The sequence below is a fragment of the Alexandromys fortis genome, unplaced genomic scaffold (genome assembly GCF_014885135.2).
Source record: "Alexandromys fortis isolate MF-2015 unplaced genomic scaffold, M_Fortis_MF-2015_v1.1 scaffold_139, whole genome shotgun sequence".
NCBI classification, from domain to species: domain Eukaryota; kingdom Metazoa; phylum Chordata; class Mammalia; order Rodentia; family Cricetidae; genus Alexandromys; species Alexandromys fortis.
The window spans coordinates 1,342,449-1,365,320 of NW_026068020.1; the positions used below are offsets into that span (position 1 = coordinate 1,342,449).

The 22,872-nt window shown below is 54.3% G+C and overlaps 1 protein-coding gene across 3 annotated transcripts in view; it reads right to left on the reverse strand.

Annotated features, from left to right (window-relative positions):
- Espnl (espin like) overlaps window positions 1-21,855 on the reverse strand; it is a 24,545-nt gene extending 2,690 nt beyond the window's left edge. The window contains exons 1-8 of one of the 3 annotated variants that reach the window (XM_050163128.1): window positions 21,562-21,855; window positions 20,283-20,473; window positions 18,724-18,910; window positions 15,268-15,450; window positions 8,300-8,431; window positions 2,310-2,425; window positions 937-1,027; window positions 171-365 (exon numbers count right to left, since the gene is read on the reverse strand). In XM_050163128.1, the coding sequence (XP_050019085.1) occupies window positions 171-365; window positions 937-1,027; window positions 2,310-2,425; window positions 8,300-8,431; window positions 15,268-15,450; window positions 18,724-18,910; window positions 20,283-20,473; window positions 21,562-21,855 (1,389 nt within the window). Of the gene's footprint in view, window positions 1-170; window positions 366-936; window positions 1,041-2,307; window positions 2,426-8,286; window positions 8,432-15,267; window positions 15,451-18,723; window positions 18,911-20,282; window positions 20,474-21,561 lie in introns of all 3 variants that reach the window. The other 2 variants (XM_050163127.1, XM_050163126.1) reach the window with 2 other exon arrangements.
- Between the last annotated feature and the right edge of the window lie 1,017 nt (window positions 21,856-22,872).

The following is a 22,872-nucleotide window of genomic DNA, read 5'->3' on the forward strand; positions in this document are numbered from 1 at the left end:
CACACCACCCACTCCTCCCCCACCCATGGTCCTCACCCTCTTCCTGGAGCTTTGCCCTCCTTCTCCTTAAGGCTCTGCCCCTCCCTCTGGCCTGGCTCTCCTCCTCTGGCTCCTCCCCTTCCCCCTCCTTGCAGCACCTCTGGCTCCTCCCCTTTTCCTCCTTGCAGCACCTGATCTTCTGGAAGATGGTCAGCACCCAGGCGTGCCTGCAACTTCCGAACCATCACCTGCCGCTTCCACTCAGGGATGGGCCGGCCCTGTTCATCCTGGGTGGGTACCAGCACATCAAGGTCTCCTGAAGGCAGCCCATCCAGCTGCAGAGTGGCCAGGCCATCATGGGAGTCCCTGGCTTCCATCTCAGGCGCCTATAGGAACAAGCAGGTTACATGTCCTGAGATTCCCCAACCGTTCCAATCTCTAGTCTAATAAAGGTGAGGCCCTGAGGGTGAGGATGTGCAGCCCCCTCCTCCCTCCGGGGGGGGGGAGAGGGGCAAGGGGGCAGGTGTGGTCTTACATGATCTAGAGGAGGTTACCTACAGCACGCCATAGTGCAATGCTTACAGAGCCATTGTGAAACTGTGAGCACTCCACTTGGCATTTTTCAGAGTCCTCTGGGACCCAGGGAAAGGCGGGGTTGGAAAAGTGAGAGTGGGCAGGGAGGACTAGCTGGAAGCTGCAGACGAGCAGGCTCCAGAACCTTCCTGCATGTGTCTGGTTGCCTCTTGTGACAGGAGCTTCCAACCCTAAGTCCAGAGGTCAGGACTCTGGGATGACAGAGAATGGCTCTGTGTTTCCTGTAATGGGGCCTGGGCTGCTGCTGCCCCAAGATTCTCAACTCCCCAAAACTTGGGGTGTTCAGAGCTGTCTGGGCTGAGCTAACATAGGGATGTGTTAGCCTCGAGGTGGAGAGGTGGGGAGTGAAGGGCAGACACTCACCTTAAGGGCAGCTGGGAGACTGGTGGTGACCCTCAGAGGGGCTGCACAGCCCATTGGCTCCCTTGGGACAGGCTGACCAGGCCAGGCTGGACTGAGAGTTACAGCTGCTGAAGACAGCTGAAGTCAGAGGGGCTTCGGATGGGCAAGAGTAGGGGAGAGGAGATTCCAAGCCTGGAGCTCCTGGACCCAGGACAGCCCTGCCCCAAAGTCCCCCTGTGGTCAGCAGCAAAATTCTTACCACTAGGATTCTCATAGAGGCCTTAAGAAGGCTTGCCCCAGCCTGGCCTCCTAGAAAGGTTATATGTTGCCTGATTCTGTCTACCATAGCCCCTCCTGACTTCTCAGCAGCCTGCACAGAGCTAGTAGTCCACAAGATCTGAAGGTTCAGGGACCTAGACCAGCCCTGTCAGATCCTCAAGCCTGTCCTTTTACTACCCCTGTCTCCTGGGCACTATAAACATACACCATGCCACGACCCTGGGCAAGAAACCTCTGTGTCACACCCCAGGCAGGCAAACAGAACCATTCTCTCGCAGGTAGACCAACACACAGACACATACATAGGCAGATACACACAAACACATGCATGCTCACACATACAGGTGCATACATATGGGGCCTATAGATACATGCATGCTCACAGAGAGACATACAGCCACAAGTACACACACACAGACAAGAGGCACATGCATGCTCTCACACAGAAACACACACACAGATAGACAAACACAGACACATACATACACAAACACAGATTGGCACATGCACACTGGCACAAACACAGACATGCTTAGACACGCAGGTGCAGATACACAAGTGCATACACAGACACATAGAGACTTCCAAGCACACTCATGAAGATACGTGCACTCAGACAGAGATACATAGATCCCACAGACACATTTGCCCCACAGGCAGACGTAGACTCCTACATGTGAACATGTGGCTGTAACCTGTCCATGGGTCAAAACGAAAGCTCACCACGTGTGGCATCTGCTGATAGCTTAATACCATTCCGTCATTTTGATAAGGGTTGGTCACAGTCCTCTAAAGGTGCTGACCTGCAGTTGGCAGGTGCTTCCCACCCTTCCCATCCTTCCAAAGGATACTCACTGGCCTGCTGAGGTCTCTGACCTGGGTCCCACCGAGACTACCTGCTTTCACTTCTATTCAGGTTTCTATGATAATGTACCCAGGATAGAAAATGTCAACCTCAGAGACTTAAAGGAAGCCAGGGAGAAGGAGTTGTGGGAAAGGGTGACCCAATGCGTTCAGTAACCCGAGTCTAGCTCCTCAGAGAAAGTCCCCCCACTTGGGTCCTGGTGCCCTCCACACCCTGCCCAGACCAGTTCTTCTGAGACCAGCACTCACACGGGGGACTTCTGAGTCCCGAGTCCCCTCTTCTTCCATCTTCCATGGAGACCCTTTCAGCCAAGAGTGGAGGAGGTGGAAATGGTGGGGGTGGGGGTGTCATCAGGACTGGTGGCACCTGGGGGTGGACAGGCCTGGTCAGTAAAGACTCAGGTGAGTCTGGACATGGGTCTGTTCCGGCACTGCTGGGCAAGCATGGAGGACCTCCTGGGGCATGTGTAGACAGAGTGGGCCTTCAGAGGAGTATGCAAGAGGGAGACCCAGGACCCTGTCCTCTTGTGTCTCCCTGCCTGCCCATGTTGGGTGGCTGGGTGTCCCAACAATCTGTACCCTAGCATTTCCAGCTCAGGGTCCCCGAGAGCAAGCAGCCTTACTCCAGGGATAGAGGCCGGGTGAGCTATATTCTCCTCTCTCAGCCCCACCCAGATAGGAGCAGGTACGCATGCAGGCAACATGCCTGCCTGCAGCTGAGATTGACTCCTGAGACTCACCTGGCTCCCTCCTTGACAGGGGCATGAGGACAACTTGGGGACAAGGGGTTCAGGGAGAACTGATAAGGAGGGGGAGCGCAGTGGCAGGTTCCTGCAAGCCCATCAGTCCCTTTTCGAGCGATGATGTCAGGGCTTGAACCCAGGCCACATAGCATCCAGGGAGTCAGAGCAAGACCCCTAGATTTTGTACAGGCTGATCTGCTGTCTCACAGAGCTGCCCATTCTTCTTCAAACTACTGCACCATTGGTTGGCTTGCCCAGCCCCTAAGAGGACAGACATGCTGGTTGGGCAGAGAGGCAAGATGGGATATTTAAAATTCTTTTCAACCCCTAAGTGGGGATGGAGGACCATATACCTCAGCAGAGGTGTAAGCCAGGACCTGCATCCAGTGATCAAACCAGACCAAAACAGGACCATCAAAGACTGGAGAGGTAGCCCCTCCATGTTTAGGTTGGGTAGCCAACTGCCCTTGGCCACTCTGCTGTCCTCAGGTCCCTACCACCGGATGAACCATTGACCTGAATGCGCAGCCCAGCTCAGCCCTACTTAGTCTCAGCCGCCGCTCCTGACCCAGAGAAGCTGGGGGTTCTTGTTCCTACTGGTTCTGGCTAGGGAGAAGAGATGTGGGGCCCGCAAAGTGCTGGTCCACCTCCCCCGTGTCCTTCCACTGGTGCCTCTTGGCTTCTTGACCTTGTCTTTAGGACGGTGGGCACCCAAGCTTCATGGACCGGCATTACATCAATGCCCTCCTGGCATGCAGATGCCCAGCTTCTGCCTGCAGCTAACAGGGCACACATAGCATTCCCTCTGAGCATCAACCCCACCATACCTAGGTCCTGGCACTTCCTTCCAGGGAACAGTAGAAGCCAACATGACTGTCAGGCCTCCAAGATGGTGCTGGCAAGGCCCCCACCCCACTCCCGCCCCAAGAAGAACAAGATCTCTGGTTTGAACCAGTCCTGATTCAGAACACATGCCCTGGAGCCAGGGTCTGTGTCAGGAACCCGGTACCCCTGCTGTAGCTTGGATTACTGATCTGCTGTATCTGCCATCAAATTTTACCCATCTGCAGAGGTGGCCTTTGCCCACACCCCATGATGTGGCAACCTGCAAACTCTTGGCCTCTTTGAGCCACGCCTCACTCATGGCCAAGGTGAATCCATCCTATCTTTTAGTCTCAAACCACCCAAGACCCTCAGCTCACCAGGCAATAGAGAAACGAAAGCAGCATGAAGCCCCGTACGCCCTCTTGTGCACCTCACTTATCCCGGGAGTCTGCAAATCCCAGGAGCCCACATGTGGGACCGCAGGGCTGGAACATCTGCTCCAGCCTGGTTGGCTCTCAGAGGCAAATGCAGGGGCAGCCGAGCGCAGGGAGCCGTGGCTGTCCCAGTACCAGTAGTCAGGGGCTGTCGCAGCTGTACCCCCCAAAGTAGGAGGTATCACATTAATATTTGAAGGCCAAGGTGTCAGGTGGCCAGCAAGCTGGGGCCAGGTGTGGGATCCCTTACCACAGAGCCTTGCTCTCCACAGCAGAGGTCTGGGGTGGACCTCTGGAAGGTGGAGGACCTGACATTACCCAGAGGAGCCCGACCTGCAGTACCTCTCCCTGCACACAGTGGGGGAGAGAGAGACTTCCCAGGGGCTCATGGAGACAGCACACAGTTGAGGGAGGGGCAGCACAAGCTCTGGGGACTGCTCCTGGGCCTGACAATGTCTCTAAGGATGCTGAGCTTGACCCTGGAGGGCTGTGGCAGGGGTGACCCCACAGGACAGGGACAATCTGAATGCAATTCACTCCGATATGGGGTGCTCAGGCTCAGGGGTCTTTGGCTGAAACACCAGCCCACTGAGGACATGGCAGCCATCTGGACTTTTAACATATCAACTGGGGTGGGACTTGGGAGCAAGGGAACCCTCGTCTGGGAACCTCAGCCTCTCTCTGCCATTCAATCTACTGTCAAGAGGATGGGCAAGAGGTACCCTTGCCCACCTCACTCAGAAAAAAATTAGGGGTGGGGGGCTTAGTGGGGCTGTCAGCGGACTCCTCAGGCTAGGACAGAACAGGTGGGATGTTAGCCTGGTCTGGGAGAATTGACCCCAACTTTAGAACAGACCAACAGCTTGAGTGCCCCCAGGACCTTGGGCTGGCTGGGCGCTGGGCCCTCCTCACCACTGCACATGAAAGGGAAGCCAGTGTGAGCCTAAAGTTATGGCTACAGGCGGGCTGGAGAAGGTGTGGTATCATGGGGGACATTTAATCGGACCTATACAGGAAGCTACTAGTGCTAACCCCTCTGAAGCTGGGCAGGAAGAAGCCTAATGAGGATGCCCTCCAGGCAGTGGGAACCCCCACATCCTTGCCTCTCAGTCTTGGCTGTGGACCCTGAGGGAATCCTGGGTATAGAAAGGGGGGATGTGCCAGACTCCATGCATCCTTTGGTCCCAACGGCTGGGCATACCATGGCCCAGACAGCTGTTCTGAGGATAACAGTCCCCCCGGCTCCATCGCCTCCCACCTCTTTCCTTGTTTTTGGTGAGATTTGAGCATTACTGAGCCTGCCATGCATTAATCATGGAGAGCAGCTGTGGCGAGCTGGGTTACAGGCCTGTAATGCCACCCGGGCTGAGAAAATCATGACCTCAGACGGAGCTGGACACCATTCACCACAGCTGAGATTCCATTACTGTGGGCAGCCACCTCCGCTCCGCCCCAGGCAAGACTGTCCGGGGGAAGTCCCCAGCCCTCTCTAGCCCCAGCCTTCCCGCAGGTCTGTGAAGGAGCCCTGGAACCCCCTGCAGCGAGGAGAGGGCGACCGAGCTGAGGCCATCCTGACAGAGCAGTAGGGGAACACTGCTTCTGCCCCCAGACAAAGTCTTCAGACCTGCTTCGAGGATGAAGAAGTCAAGGCTGCTGCCGTGTGCCCAAGAGGATTCAGCACTACACTGGTGGGCGTGAGTATAAGGTAGGCAAACAGGGCAACCTAGACCATAAGGGGTGAGGGCCGCATTCCTTGGGCTTGGAGGTCTGCACACATCTTCCAGGGTTGTGGTGGATAGCTGACACTTCCAGAACAGCCTTCAGACTCCCGCACCAGGGAGTCAGGCTACCAACCAACTGAGGGAGGGGTGGGCAGCAGACTACTGCTTCAACAGCCAAAGGGCCTCTGTCCCACCTAGAAAAGGAGGCCCAACCTCTTGCTGTGCAGAGGGACACTGAGATCCAGGCAGAAGCTAGGCCTGAATTTCCCCAGGACTCCATGCAGGCCCCACACTCAGCAGAGGGTGTGCCAAGGTCTCACAGAGCCCTGATGTGGTCATCACTTCACCATTCAGGTGCACCCTTCAGGAGACCGCTCTTGAGAATAATGACAGGCTAGCACTCAGGTTGCCTCTCCTGGTCCCACAGGGCCCCCTGGGAGCAGCTCAGGCCAGTGGTGTCCGGGGAATAATGGATTTCACCGTCTCCTCAGGCCCACGGGAGAGAGCCAGTGCAGACGACCTCTGCATATTGCATTTCCATCAATATTGCATCAGGCGCGCTCCCCCTGCTGCCGGCCTGCAGCTGACAGCCTGTCCCTCCCACATGAGGTGGGAGGCTTAGAGGACAACTCTAGCAGTGGTGGAGTCAGGCTCCCCTATCCGTCACCAGGCACCATCAAGAAGACACCATGGTGACCAAACTCTAACCCTAACTATGAGGTTCTAAATGTTTCCCGAGATATACACCACTGAGCCCCTGCGAGGTCAAGGGTCAGGCATGCAGGGCCTAAGTAGGTGCCCACATATGAGCAAGAAGGAAGGTACTGGGGTACCAGACGTGGATGAACCATGTTAGGCCCATGGGGATTCCATGAGGACTTGGGAGTGCCAGGTACCATAGTCCCCAGGTAAGAAGGTGTCCTGATGCCTTGGGTCCTATATAACTTCACAGACACAGCTAGAACCAGACCAATCCCAGGAAGACAAAATGGGCTTGTGACTCTCAGCCTGGAGGGACAAGGGAATAAGCAGAAACCCTTTCTCTGGGGTGGGGTAAGGTCGCTGGCTTGCTAGGCTATAGAGATGGAAAGCCGAGAACTTGCATGGACAGAGAATTCTGGCCTCGGAATTCACATCATGCCTGGGGTGAGGCTAGTCAGGGACTTTGGAAAGCTAGATGGGACCAAGTCCATGGGAGCAGGTACTCCTGCAATGGGGAGGCAGGATCAGCCCCCCTTCTTACCTCATGATCTCAGCGGCTACCCATCCCACCCCCTGATCTCATCAGCTACCCAGGACAGGGCCGATCCCAGTGAGGACAGGAGCCTAGCATGTTCAGTTGGGGTATCCCTGGGTTCAAAATGTGCCCCGCTTACTTTCCAGAAAACAGCCTGTAGCTTGCTCAGTCCCAGCCAGAGAAGGGACCTTGCATCGACAGCCACAGCCTAGTGTATAGTCCCTGGTCTACTTCCAAAACAGTTAATGCCAGGTTCGGAGATTTCTACCCCAGACGGAGCCCCACCCGGTCCTTGCGGTCTCCTAGAACTGTACCCCGCTGGATCGGGTGTGCTGCAGTAAAATGTGAGTGTGACCCTGTGAGGGACCTAGCACAGGCCGAAGAGCCAAGGAGAGTTCTGCTTCAGTTGGTTCCTGGCATTCTGAGGGGACGTCCTCATAGGAGAAGAAACATGGAATCCCCTCAAGAGAGCCCCAGGGGGACTTCACCCCCTAAACCTCAGTGCCCCCACCTGGACGGGGGTGAGACAGGTCACCTTCCTGAAGGGGTGGCACCATTGAGAACTGCTGCGACTCATCATGGTCACTGCCTTGGGCTGGATGCAGAGGGAGGGGGTGGAGTAGGAAGAGATGCACCGGGAAGAGTTGGATCCAAGTCACCAAATGATACCCACAAGGGACACCCTCCTACCTGCCCCACTCCCCTATCTCCTTCCCCCGGCCCTCTGCTCACACCAGCCCACTCCTCTGTGAATTCCCTTCTTTGTTCAATCAGCAAACTGTTGGACTTTGTCCTTGCTGGGAGCAGGGACCAGTAGGGATAGCCAAGGATCCCGGCTCCAAGAGGTGAGGGGATGGAGAGTCACACATAGAGTAGGGTGAGCCTGCTACCTCTGGAGAAGGATAGGCTGTGTGAGAGAGACCTCAGCCTCGGTGGGGTCTTTCTTCTACCCCTGAGTGTGCTCAGCCTAAAGTAACGTCTCCAAGACATAAACACAGTTTCTATGGTCCACGTGACAGGCATGGCTTGTCCCGTACTGCCTCAGCCTCCTTCACAGACTAATCCCCGTCACAGGACCTTCCCACGACAGCTCCTGCCCTGGCCAGTGTGGCAGCCTGGCCTCTGCTTCCTCTGGCTTCCTGCCTCACTGGCTGGGTTCTTCCAAGGCTTTTGTTCCTCATAAGTGTCTGAGGTAAGAGAGATATGTTAAAGCAGCACTGTAGTCAGCTGCCAAGCCCACCTCCCCAGTCCTCCAGGACAGACAGGGCCCCTAGGTTTTACCGGGCGAGACATTTCCCGCAGGTACTGGGCGCAATCCTGGTGTCCGTGATAGTCTGCCAGATCCATCGCTGTATAGCCGTCTTCGTCCCGCAGGAAGGGGTCTACACGGTGGGAGAGCAGGGTCTGGCAGCACTGCGGGAGAATGGAATATTCCGATGACATTTGTAGCTCACCGCATGCCCGTCAACAGGAACATTCAGGCCACCTCCCCGGCTGCAGGCTTAGCCACTCAGCAACCTGCCAGTGACTCTGTCTTTCCCTCTCAGACTCCGTCCAGAACTGAATGAGGCATCTTTCTCAGGTTGGTAAGCCAGACCCTCCAGAGCTCATGGCCGAAGCGAGACCGAACGGAGGCATAGGCACGAGCCATCTAAGCTGGATAAACCGTGGGGGATTCTGGGGTAGCAGGAGAGGCTGGGGTGCCCTGGAGGGGAGGTTATAGGACCCGCAAAGACAGTGTAGAGGAAGGGGAGGGCGCGCCAAGCCTGGCCCCAGATGGTGCTGGAGAGAGAAGGTACAGCCTGGACAGGATGGCGGCAACGGTGCGGGAAGGACTTTGCTGGAGTAAAGGATGCCCTGGGTGCTGACACCAGCGAGCCTGGGGTGGCTGGTGAGACATGGCCAAGGAGCAAGTCTGGACCTCTGAGGAGGCCACAGCAGGAGCAGATGAACAACGGGAGGGTGAGCAGATGGGTCCGCTACAGGGAAGGAAGTGGGGCATGAAGGATGGCACGCACATGCCTTCTACATACCAAAGAGGATAAAGAAGGGAGGGAGGGCTGATGAGGTCAAGCCCAGGAGAGGAGGGAGGCCTGAGAGGGGCTAGCCTAACACCCAGATCCACCCCGCCCTGCAAAGGTGCTGATGAACAGGACCATCCTAGTAGCCTAAAGAACAAGGGACCAAGGAGACCAGGAGCTGCCTGAAGGGCACTAGTTAGCAAACCACTGTGTAGGCTAAGGGCGCCTAAGAGCCGGCTGACTGCCTCACGCTTCAAGGTGGCCCAGGAACCTCGAGCACGGAATAAAGATTAAAATGGACCTGGGCTTGTAGTTCTCGCTCTTACCTTATGATTTCTTATCATAAGGGCAATAAGAAGTCACTCCAATTACACCCAGAGAGATTCCCCAATTAGAATGTCCAGCACCCAGTCAGTAGCAGTGAAGGATTCTGGGAAATATGAGAAATGATTGACTCCGTGGTACATAAAAACTACCATGATTATGACTTTCAGAGAAATGAAGCCGGAGCGTGAAATTTTAGACATGGTATTATAGGCAATAGACATGATGTGGTTCAGGCGGCAGAGCACTGACCGAGCATGCGCAAAACCCTAGGTTTCACCCCTAGCCCTTCATAAACAGGTGTGAATACCAGCAATACCTGCACATACCAGCACATGGAAGTGGAAGCAGGAAGATCAACTATCTGGTGAACACAAGGCCAGCCTAGGATGCATGAGACCTTGTCTCAAAATTAAAAAAAAAAAAACAAATACCTGATACAGCAGACTGAAAACGACAGACAGGGCATCAAAAGCCAGATGTAACTAGGAATGGAGACAGAAGAACTGGACAGAGAACACGGGTCAGCAGGAACCCATGGGGGAAAAAATGTACTGAATGAGGTCACCAAGGCCTAGAATAACAAAGGCCACATGGACCCAGCTTCAAATCTTGTATCTAACTTGAAGCACAGGTAGGAGCCAAACAGAAGGGGCCAGGAGGACCCACATTCAGGGGAGGGGACAGGCTAGACAAAATCAAAGCAAAGTATTGAAACACTGGGAACTAAAAGACAAGCAGGGAGGCGTGTTGGGGTAAGCGGGAAACCATGTGGAAGACACCTCACAAGCCAGCTGAAAATGTAGTTGCAGGGATAGCAGAATGCCTGCGGCATGCGAGAAGAGGGGGATTCTGGGAGTTGAAGCAGAAAGTGAGGGTGGAGGGCTGAGGAGAGGTGGAGCCAACCAAAGCTAAGACACACAAAGATGTCTCAGGAAACCCGCTGGTTGGTGAGCTAATTTCAAAATCTAACTTTAAAAAATGTAACCGAGATACTGCAGACCCAAAAAGGAAACAGGAAACCTACCAGACATGCGCCATTGTCAGGATAGCATCCTGTAGGGGCCTGTCTTCGTCTCCAGTCTGTGGCCCTACTGAGATACAGTAGGACCTTGAGGAGGTTGGGCCTAGCGGAAGGATTTTAGGCCAGTGGGAATACTGGGACTCTAATCCCTGTTCACTCCTTCACTCCCTCTCACAAAGGTTGAGGTACACAGAGCTGAGCTCCAACCCACGAGTTCCTATAATAACGTTCGGTGTGACCCTGGGCCCACAGCAACAAGACAGAATGACCGTGGACTGAAAACTCTGAACCTGTGAGCCAAACAGTCTCCATGATTGAAAGCTGACCAACGCAGGACAGTAATGTCCAGCATACGTGTAATATGAACCCCAGACGGAGAGGAGAGACAGAACAGGGCAGAGGTGCTGTCTGAGAGGCCAGGGTTGAGACTCTTATGACTGACGGCAAATTCCAGAGCAAAAATCTAGGAGTTTGACCAATCCAGGCAGCGGAAATAAGGCCCACCTGCCTACTGTCCCCTCATGGTAGACAGAAGGACAACTTCAGAACACAGGCCCCTGGCCTTCCCATGGACAAGGGCTGGGATGCACCTTTTAAAGCACACACGAAAGAGAAAGGCTGGGAATCACAAAGATTTTGGTTTTTCTTCCCCTAGGCAGGGTCTCCTGTAGCCCTGGCTGACTGACTTTGTTATATAGCTGAGTCTGGCTTTGAACTCTTGATCTTCCTGTCTCTACCCCCAAGTCCTGGGGTTGCAGGTGGGCATCACACCACAGCACACCACAGCTGGCTCCCAGGGCCAGTTTATTCCTGACGACGACATCCCTCACTCCTGACGAGGACATAATGACATTTGGAGGCAAACATACAAAAAGAAGGGATGCAGAAAAAGCTGCACTGAGGGAGCCCCCAACAGACACACCAGACTGCGGGACAGCCATCCCACGATTCCACGTGGGAGCTCGATCTGCACGGGGTGGGAAGAACGCATAGATTTGCGGGTTTGTTTTATTTAAAAAGAGAAAGCCTGTAGGATTTTAAGAGCTGAAGAAACAGAACTGTTGAAGATGGCCTTCCCCAACCCCCCCGTGACTGCTTTCTCTCACCCCTTCAGCTTTTTACACTCATCTCAGCCCTCTGTCTGAAAAGCTGGGGCCTCTGTGCACCAGGCTCCAGCTCTATCTCCCAGCCACTGCGGGAGCCTCGGCTTCTTCAGGTTTACAGAAGGGAATGAAGAAGTTAGGAATTCTTTCAAGGCCATGAAGAGACCTTTCTCTTCATAATGATGGCTCCACGACTACCCTGTGGACAAGCAGGAGCTCCGGGTCGCTGAGGACAACCGTCCTGAAGCCTCGGCCCCAGCACACCCTGCACCTTCTGTTCCCAGCGCGTCTTAATACCTCACTCGCTATCCTAACACAAACACTACGTGCGATAGCATCGACCCGTACATGCCGTTTCTAAATAATTAAAACCCTGCACTGGAAACCCGAGGGCCAGATGGCTGAATCCAGCGCAGCTGAGAAAGGTAGCAAAAGGGAGGAAGGCCCCAGGGGTCCCGTTGGACTTTGCCCGGGGGTTCCCTGCTCTGTCTGCGACTCTGACCTCCAGCTCAGATGTCCTGAACAGGACTCCTGCCCACAGGAAGGCGAGAGAGTAGGTGGAGATGACCTGTGGCCAACTCTACCCAGCTATGACGGCTCTCAACATTATCTGTGCATACAGGCTCCCCGGGAATTACGGCTTTCTCTTTAACTAACAAGCTGAATAGCAATCTTGGCCTCAGGTTCACTTCATGGTTGTGTCAAGATGACATGAAAGGTTTCTTGTTGTCCTAGTTTGGGTTTTGTTGCTGGTTTTTGTTTAGTTTTTCCTTTTTGAGACAAGGTCTCCCTACGAGGATGGCCTCAAACTTGCAGTGCTCTTGTTCTTGTCCCCCAGGTGCTGGGATTATAGGCATGCACCACCACGCCTGGGTTATAGGTGATGATTTGATTTACCTGTATGCAGAACCATAACAAATTTAACAACCAGAAGGTCAGGCTGTTGTGGCCGGGGATGCGGTTCAGTTGGTAGAGTCCTTGTCTAGCATGCCCGAAGCCCTGGGTTCAATCACCAGGACCAGTAACTAGTACCACACAAACCAGGTTCGGTGGTACATGCCCAAGGTCCCAGCACTCAGGAGATGGAAGCAGGAAGATGAGAAGTCCAAGGTCACCCTTGGCTACATAGTGAGTTTTAGGCTATACAAGATTGTTTTAAAAACAAAGCCAGCATCTTTCCTCAGCTTTTTAACTGAGAACAAGGATAGTGCCAAAACAAAAAGGCAAAATAATAATAATAATAATAATAATAATAATAATAATAAAGAGGGCCACGCCAGTAAAGCTCCAGCATCAGGCCTAACAATTGCTGTCAGTGGCAGCATTTTTAAAGGAGGGATGAAACGAAATGCCTGTCCCCTTGTGTACACTGTGGAGCCATTTCTAGAGAGGAATCTGAAACACAATCTGGTCACAAGCGAGCCAGGCATGTGCACATGCCACACTCAGTTCAAACCGAGGCAGTGAGGCACGCTGAGGAGGGCACTCGCTCAGAGGGTCACAGATGGTTTTCATGGCTGCAGATCGAGCCCCGAGCCCTGAGGAGGTCCACTGGATGCAAGTGAATCTTTCACTGAGTGGGACCATTCTGGCTGAGCCAACATTCCTGTCCCCATCATGAACCTAAGAGAACCCCAATCACTGTAACCACCTAAGCCAGCCCTGAGTTTCCAGGACCCACAGAGGGATGACTCCACAGAACCCACTGACTGACAAACACTTCCGGTTCTGGGTCTGTTGAGAGAATGACTGTGGACAAGGGAGGGTGTGGGCATGCCCTGCCGGGCACAAGACACAGTGGATGGTGGATCTTCCACAAGATAGGGCATCAGTTGGTACCCCGGAGGTTTCTAAAAGTTCTTTCTGGAGTTCGTTGGGTAGAGAGCTAAGATAGTCTTAGCCACACATCTGGCCCGAGGCAGTCTCATGCACGCTTGTCCTGCCCTCCTACCACAGTGCCCTTCTTCAGACAGTGTGAAACATGCTACAGCAGCCTGCGGTGGCCTCCAGACAGCGCTCTATGGCCCTTCTGCCCATGAGTTCTCTCCTCCACCAGCCTTGCCTCCCCCACCACACTGACCTCACCCAGCCCTCTCATTCCTTCCCATGAGTGCCCACATCATGCAACTCTTTGCAGATGGGTTTACTGATATTGTTCATCCATGGTCCTCCCACCGGGCACAGGTGAGCACCCCCTGGGGTTTCTGCCATAGTCTTCTTCCAGCCTACCCAGGACCAGTTAAAACCAGAGTTGGAGGGTGGAGTGAGCTGCTGGCACCTTTTGAAGTCCTCTGAAGATTAAGCTAAACTAGGAAAGCGCTATTCAGGCCAAGGGCCGCAGGTCACCCAGGTATCCCGTCTTAGGAAGCCTGATCTGTGGCACCTGTCATGGGACAGCGGTGGTTGAAAACAGAAACAGGAAGTACTCGTGGGCATGGCTGTGACGCAGGGCTGCAGCTGAGCTGTCATTACAGGGAAGGGCAGAGCCTAGAGCAGACGCATCACATCTAAGTATATGTGTATGGGTGTCTTGCGGCATGCATGGTTGTGTACCACAAGGGTGTCTGGTGCCACCCCGGCCCTTGGTTTGCTTTCATATGCCAGGGGGCGGGAAAGCAGGAGCCCAGCTGTGAGCTGCTGGGCACATTCACGTTTGGAAGTCCTGGATTCTGTAAGACTTAAAGGGAGGACACGCTCTTCTGTGGGCCCCCTCTTCTGTGGGCCCCCTCCCAGGGAGCCCATGGAGCTATAGCTACTCTCGCTGGGTCCATGGGCTTCCACAGAGTCTTGCATGGGAAAATAATATCAATAATATCTGGACTCCACTGCCCTGCATCGCCTTCTCCTAAAAAGGAGCTGGGGTGTGCTTGGGGCTTGATGACCAGCAGACAGAGCTCAGAGTGTCTGTCGCCAGCGGTAGGCCCAGCAGATTCCCTCAGGGTGGGGTGGGAGGGACTCCCTTCTTTAGCACACTGCCACCTGGCATTCCATCCAGGCAGGACAGAGAGGGTCCCCGAGGGCTCTGGCAGGCTCGCCTGGCCCAGGTAGGGGACGGAGCTGGAGTGAGCTGAGCAGGGATTGCAGGAGAGTCCGGTAAGTGAGAGGGGTCTCTGCCTGGAAGGTGAGGGAGGTAGAGAAAGGTCCCTGGGTAGCTGCTATGGGCTGGGCCAGGGTTGCCTTCAGTGATTCTGTGACTGCACTCTGTGGGATTCTCTTGCCTGGGAACAGCTACCCAAACTCTGACCCAGGCTGGGCCACTGGGGCCACTGGACACATGTTGTCTCCAGGGACAACCCCCGTAGAGGAGCCCAGTCGGCAACCATGGCAAAACTCAGAAACATATAAGGTATCCAGGAAGCTGTGGAGCTCAGGGTTCTCAGGGCAGGAAGGGTGCGGGAGAAGGAACCTGCATGAGACCAGAGCCAGACAGGCCACCAGCTGCCTCAGCCCTCAGACCTGGGCGCCTCCTGACCTGTGTGACACTTTCGCCCTTGCGTGGAGTGGGTTCTGGGGGTTCCTTCCTGGAAACTGGGCCACCTGGGCCAGCAGGTCTAAGTTATGCGACATCAGCCTTTAACCACACACACACACACACACCCTAGAGCAGGGAACTGGGTCTCTCTGGGCACCTAGGGCATGTGCTCTGCCTGCCGTACCCCTTCTACCCTTATAGAAGGGTAGTGCTGGCATCTGTTTCAGAGGACTCCTGGGAGGACTCGAGAGCACATTGATGAAATGCCAGCTCAGAGTCCTAACCCCCCCCCCATTGTGATCTACCTCCATGTGTCCGTTCTCGGCTGCGTCATGCAGGGGAGTCCCTCCCCAGGAGTCTCTCATGATGGGGGCACCCATGAGCAGAAGCCGGTCAAGAATAGGCGTGTGGCCGCCCCGAGCTGCGAAGTGCAGGGCAGTGGCTCCTTCATTATCCCGTGCTGTCAGGCCGATGTCTGTGAACGTGACCTGGCAAGAGAACCCAGGAAGACAGCCATCAGCTGAAGATGGACCTGGGGTAGCCAGGTCCTCGGGGAGGAGGGACAGCGGCATTCAGAGCAGAAACGGGACTCCCCACCTGTGATCCTCAGTGGGCAGTGGAGATATCCCTAGGGAGTCTTAGGGCAGAGCTGGCTCGCCCCATGTGCCCTGTGACCCATAAGGCATCCCAGGCTGGGGCAGGTTATATGAGCACAGGACTTTAACTCTGGAAGCCCACAAGTTAAATGCCACAGCAAGAGAGGAACACCACATGGGCACTCAGCAGTAGGAGAGGCAGAGAGGCCGCTGACAGAGGCATCTCCTGGTGTCTCAGCTCCTCTGGGAGGGTGCTACCAGAGGCCTGGGTGCTATGGCACCTTCCCCATAGCTCTGGCCCAGAGTTGGTCACATGGCCTGGCGCCTGTCCTGTTGTTTGGGGCCTTGTGGCCTGCCTTTGTCTCTGGCCTCTTCAGCCCTGTGGGGGCACCTCGGGGCCAGCTGGCGTCCTCTCAGGCTTTCCCATCAAAAGCAGTGTCCCCTCTTCCACGGGCTTGCCTACTGAAGTGTGGACATCTAGGATTGCCTTTGTGTTCTCTGGGGTCAGCAGGAAGCTCCTTAGAGGAGGGGCTAAGGGCTGATGTTTCTGCCCTTTCCGCTGCTGGCAATGGGGCCAGTATTCTCCACAAAGGCAAGGTTCCCCTCTGTGGTAAGGAGTCTTACCACTGAGCTGTCCCAAGACCTATAGCCCACGGTGTTTGTCAGGCTAACATGTGCCCACCTCAGCACAATCCAAAGGTCTCAGAGGATTAACTACCAGCGCCCTGCCACAAGTCACCACCGTGGCTGCTTCTCCAACACATTCCGCTGGCTCATTTCCAGGTGACAGGCTAGCTGACTCAAGGCTCAGACCTGGGGCCACAGGTGAGGGTCATGGTCTCAGTGACTGAGTTAGATCTGCAAGCAAGGCCAGGGCCAGGGCCTCGAGGTCAAAAAGGTGTTGGGGAACTGGGCAGCCTGGAAATGAGGTTTTCTCCTGGGGGAACTGGGGTGGTGGAGCAGCACACACAGGTAACACACTAGTGGCCGGGTGACAGACACACTAGTGGTCAGGCAGGTGCCGCAAGGAGAAATGAAGGCAAATGGCACAACCTCTAGGGCGGGAGGTTGGGGGTCAAACCAAAGGTGGAGGGAACGTTGCTCTTTCTGTGTCTCCTCACCCTAACTGCCAGGCCCAGGGAATCCAGGTGACGGACAGGACCCAGCCTCCAGGTGGCGGGTGGGAATGACGGCTACAGTGCCAGCCAGATGTGTTGTTGGCCAGGAGCCAGTACCAGGAACACCCAGGGATCTCAGAAAGGCACAAGGCCCAGCAAGAATGAAGGCCCTGAGGGGAGACTGAAGGGAGCACTAGAGGAGCGGAGAGCCCCGCCCCTGCCTCCTTCATGGGCAGCCAGAATGACTTTTGACTGTGAAGGAGCTAAGTACAGAGAGACATTTCATTATATGGGCTGCTAGGCTGAACCTGCACATATGTTCTAAAGGTATCTTGACTTCAGAATTTGGGTCTAAGGATATGATGCTTTGGAAAAGTCCTTCTTTTGTTTTCACAGAGGATGTGACCCTGTGGATTGCATCTATTCCGATTTGGTATGATAGACCACGTCCTCCTGAAAGGTTGCTGTGAACACCCTCAAAAAATTACTTCACTCAACTGCCAACCGAGATGACCCTGGCACACAGGTTATACCACAAAAGACCTAATTAACGACTCCCCTATTCAGCAGGAAGCAGTTTGGAAAGAAAAAACTACGCCCATGTTCCCAAATATTGTTTATAAATGTTCTTTTACATTTAAAGGGGATATGATATAGATATGAATAATTTGCATTGGTATGGATTTTATGGTCGATTTTGTTATATGTATATGTATTTCTGATCTTTATTAAGGTATTGTGATTGTGTAGTTCTTTTAAAAATGTATATAGGTTGTTAATGGATAATCATTAATAGTCAAGTTTGTAGTCATGTTAGTTAGATTTTCTAGATATATATTTCAGTTAGATAGGCATTCTTCATATTTTTCAAAGACTACGGAATATGCTATTAAATGTTTTAATAACTTAGGACTTTTCATGACAATGAGACACTCTGCTCCTGGCAGCACCAATCCACTTCAAGAGGAAGATGGGCATCGAAGAGGAACCTTATGGAGTTTGATAGCCATTTGGGCAAGAAACTGCTCTTGCCTGGACTATTGCATAAACTGGACACAGAGAACCCGCAGAGAGAGGACTGCTGAACTTGCCTAAAGGTGAGATGATCTTTCGGGGTTCCTGATTCATGAAGGAGTCTGCAAGACATTCTTCAGGACAAGCAGATAGTGACTGCCTTTGAAATTTCCTGCTTTGTGGAAATGTCTGCTGGAAACTATGGGCCTGTAGACCGAAGATGGATGCCCCAACGGTACAGAGGAACTTTGGGTGACTGTCCAGGCAGCGAGATGTCTCTGTCATTTCTAGAGTTTGAGAGTTTGCCTTTTTCTTGTTTACTTAGGTAATATTATATCCTTCTGGAGTCTTTGATGGAGTTGAAGAATGAATAGTTATAGTTTTCCTTAGTTATGGTAAGAGATAAAATAGATATAAATATTGTAACTGTAATTCTTACTTGATAACTGTTTTGTTATATGTAATTTTACTATGTTAAAAGTTAAAGCCTTTCTTTTTTGTTTAAACAGAAAAAGGGGAAATGATGGAGGTGGGTCTTGTAATAATAAAGAAACTGCCTCGGCCCTCATAGGACAGAAAATTAGGTAGGTGGAGTAGACAGAAGAGAATGCTGGGAAAAAGAAGCTTAGTGAAGGAGTCGCCATGATTCTCCCGCTCCAGACAGACGCAGGTTAAGATCCTCCCTGGTAAGCCAGCTCGTGAGCTACACAGAATATTAGAAATGGGTTAGATTAATATGTAAGAGCTAGCCAATAAGAAACTGGAACTAGCCGGGCCAGGCAGTGTTTGAAAGAATACAGTTTCAGTGTAATTATTTCGGGCATAAGCTAGCCATGTGGGCGGCTGGGTGCCGGGGACGCAGCCCTGCCGCTCCTAATTCAACACCTGAGGGCTGCTGTGTCTCCTGTGGTTCCACAGGCACCTCGGAGTTCCACCCCATACTCTGGATGACCTGTGCCCTTAGACAGCCCCCCTTCCAGCTGGCTCAGGGCCTGGACTTCCTAGTGTCCTGTCCCCCACAGTGCCCTCTTACCAGCCAGACAACCAGAGAGTAGTGGCCACGGGCGGCCGCAGCGTGCAGTGAGCTCATGCCGTCCAAGGCGCGCAGGCGCACGTCGGCCCCGCAGTCTTTCACCAGGAACTGCGCCAGATGCAGGTGGCCCTCTTGGCAGGCCAGGTAGAGTGGAGAGGCACCATTGCGGGTCTGCTGGTTCACACCACTGTGATGGAGGGAGACTCGTGAGGCCTGCACCCAGAACTGCCCCGGGGAGGCTGAGAGGGGGTCGCACTGGGGGGATTTTCCACAGGTCAATCTTGGGCCTGTGTGAACCCTTGGTTCCCAGTGACCAGCTGCAGGGAGGGTCAGTGACCTTCCCGAAACTGACATCATACTCAGGTGACCTTCATGTCCTTGTCCTTGATCCCTGATCCCTGGCAATATAGTCTGAGTTTCCCTAATTCCCTCCAGCTTCTGCCTCCATGGGCTCTGTGCTCCACCCCCTGCAGCCAGAGTCCTTCCTTTCTCTCTTTCCTTGCCTGGGTCAAGTTTACTCCTGTCAATCATTTTGGATGGAGGAAGGTCACAGTCCTGACTGCCTTCTCAGCCATCCCTGTAGAGACACAGAATGGACCCCTAACTCCCAGGGACCTCCTCTGCCTCTCTGGCACTGTGGCTGGTAGTGTCTGCTGCTGCCACCGAGCAACCCTGATGGGTATAACCTCTTTATGCTGAGCAGCGTCTTTGCTTGGCCACAGTGCCTCGCTCACTGGGACTGGGTAAGGCGGCCTTCTTTAGCAGTAAGGCTTGGCTCTTGACTACTCCTGGCTGAAGCATATTTGTCTTCAAGGCTCTGACTGTGCCTTGACCTCGTCCCACATCCTCACCTCTGGGGCCCGTGAGCCAGCATGCCACTTAGGCACGGGAGGCAGGGGAGCAATGACCTGCTTCCACGGACACCCTGCAGCTCCCTGAGTGACTTTGGATCCACCCCAGAGGGGCACCTCTACTCCATCATAGAGGGGCCCTTACAAGCTTCAACCGGCAAAAGGGTAAACTGAGGCTCAGAGCTGAATGGGTTGCTCAAGGGGCAAGGGTTTGGGTCTCTTTCTTTCAAAGCCCCTCTGCCCTGCTTTGCTCTAACAAAGGTGAGCTTTGTACAAGGGCTCAGACCAGAACACAATGAAGGAGGGAAGAGAAATTTGGAGGCCGCTTGCCTCGGTGGGTCTGGTCTTATCTTCCCTCATCCACCAAACCTAGAAGGGCTGGGCACAAGGCCTTGGATTTGATGAGGCTGGTCAAGTCAAGGTGTTTCCAATGTGGAAGATGAGCCCAGGTCAGCATGACTGAAGGCATTTGTTTTTCCCAAGCACCATTTGGGTGCAATTCTTACAGCCCCCAGACCGGTGAATTGCTGCACCTATGTTTAAAGGCTATCCCTTCCCCATGCAGAGCCTGCATCTGTGCCTTCTACCCCTGCTTATCCTCTGGCTTCAGAATCACAGGGCCTGCCTCAAAGGTCACCAGTATGTGCCTCTCCTCTGTGAGGGCTCCCTCAGTGGCCAGTCTCCACGGGCAGGGTTCTGGGCTCTCACCTGCTGTGGGCCGCTGTCAGGAGCTTCACACAGGTCAGATCGCCACTAACAGCAGCGTGGTGCAGTGGTAAGGCCCCCTCCAGCGTCTCCAGCGTGGCTGTATGACCCTCACGTAGCAACCACTCCACTAGTGCTGGATGGCCAAACCGGGCAGCCAGGTGCAACGGGGAGACACCTGAGGCATCTTGGTCCTACCAGGACATAAGCAGGATGCTGAGCCTAGGCAGGGCCCAGGGCAGCCTGGCTGGGCACCACCAGTATGGCCAGCTGACTGAGGCTGGTCTCCTGGAGAACCCTATAATGCCTGCTGCTGGTTCCCTTCCTACTTCCTCCATCCCCACCTTGATCAAGGAAGAAGCTGGGCTGGACCACTGGGATCCCTCCCCATCCACTCCAGCTCCCAGCCTTTCTGATCAGTTCAGTCCCTGCATGTTCTGTAAGTGCTTGGAAAAGCTTCAGCTAACACAGGGATTCTCGCTGCAGGTGTTCCGGGACAGAGACCTCTAAAGCTCTGCCCCTCATCCCACCCCAGGATGGTCCCCAAGGCATTTCTCCTGAAGGTGTTAGGCATCTGGCAGACCTGGGCATTCCCTGGGGGTACCATAATCCAAAGGGAATCTGGAACTGTGCCAGTGCCTGCCCTCTGCCCTCAGGGGTCATTGGAAGAACCCTTGAAAAAAGGGCGTGGAGGTTGGAGCAGTTCTAAGCTCTGTGCTGCTGGTGTCTCTGTCTCCATCCAACAACTCGACAGCTTCCTTGTGCTCCCAAGCTGTAGCATGGCTGACAGCCTTTGTCCCTTACCTGCACCAAGCATGCAAGCAGCATGCAAGCAGCGACAAGGCTGGTAGCTCTAATAGACATGTTCTAGCAGGATGATCACGCGACTTGAGAACCTTCTCACTAGGACAGTTGTCAGCCTGTGTCCCAAGGGCTCCAAGATCCTGAGAGCCCAAGGTGCCTCTTTACAACTCCACTTCTTGACTCTTTGGGGGAATAGGTCCTATTGATCAGGTCTAATCAGAGATGGGATCCTGAACATAGGCAAGGGCATCGTTGGTGGCCCTAGATGCTCCTTGCTGGGGGAGGGGTGGAAAAGCCCAGGTGACTTTTCTGTATACATATGAGGGTGACTGATGTGGCCTTGGTGTTCAAGGGTTTGTTCTGGGTTATTTGGGGGGGGGGGTGGAGGGCAGTGAGAGGCGGAGGCACACATCTCTGACTGAGACAGAGCTTAGGACCTTCTGGACAGCAGGCATAGAGCCACTCTAGTCTAGCTTACCTGCAGCCCGCAGCCCCCGTCGCGGACCAACCAGCACAGCTCAGCCAGGTTGCCAGTGGCGGCCGCATCATGAACTGGCGTGGCCCCGTTGTGTGCCTGCTGGTTGCTGGGCAGCTTGGCCCTCTGCACCAGGAACTTGACACAGTCCAGGTGGCCAGCCCGGGTGGCATGATGCACCAGGCCAGCCCCCAACTCATCGGTGATTCCTGGGCTCAGGGCACCCGCCTCAAGCAGCTGCTCCAAGGTGGCTACATCCCCATCCTTGGAGGCCGCCAGTGCCTGCTGCTCTTCCATCCTAAGTCGGATTCTCAGTGGCGGCTTGTGAGCTTGTGTGCAGGCCCAGCAGGGCTTCCTGTTTCAGGCGTGGATGCTGCTGAGGGCTCTGGTTACCTGATAAGTGGCTCGCTAGGCAGATGGGAGGCAGCAACATCGCGGGTGTGTGTGGGGGGGCAGGCTCTGGGGGCTTGCCCTGAAAGCCTGGCTCAGTGCCTGGAGCTTCTGAGCACGGAGAGAGAGCGCGGCCCTGGAGGAAGGGATATGTGAGTCAGGCCACAGAGAGAAGCAAGAGGATGCCTCAACAGGGCTCTGGGCTTCGGGTGGGTCTCCAGCAGCCAGAGGGTGTTCGCAGCTACAGTCAGCCTAGGCTCAGAACCTGCGCCAGCAAATATTTCAGTGAGAGACTAGCAGGCCACCCAGAAGGGGTCTCAATTTTCCTTAAAGCGTAGACCCACTGTGGTAGCCCTTAGGGTCTAAGTACCATTACTGGAAGCCCCAGGTGTCTCTGTCTCTCTCTCTGTCTCTCTCTGTCTCTCTCTCTCTGTCTCTCTCTCTCTGTCTCTCTGTCTCTCTCTCTCTCTCTGTCTCTCTCTCTCTCTCTGTGTGTGTGTGTGTGTGTTTACCTGAGACAGGGTCTCACTAAGGGTCTGGAACTCACAGAGAACAGAGTTCTACCCTCCTCTACCTCATGAGTCAGGATTAAAGATACACCCCACTATGCCTGGCTGGACTCTGTATCTGAACCCTGGTCCTTGGCTGTTTTCAGCACCGATACTGGGTGAGCTTCCAGTGGCTGCTGGATGGTAAAACCTCTAAGATGAGGTGATGACCTCACAGCCCCACACTGAAGGAGAGGTGATGTCCTCACAGCCCCACACTGAAGGAGAGGTGATGTCCTCACAGCCCCACACTGAAGGAGAGGTGATGTCCTCACAGCCCCACACTGAAGGAGAGGATGACCTCACAGCCCCACACTGAAGGAGAGGTGATGTCCTCACAGCCCCACACTGAAGGAGAGGATGACCTCACAGCCCT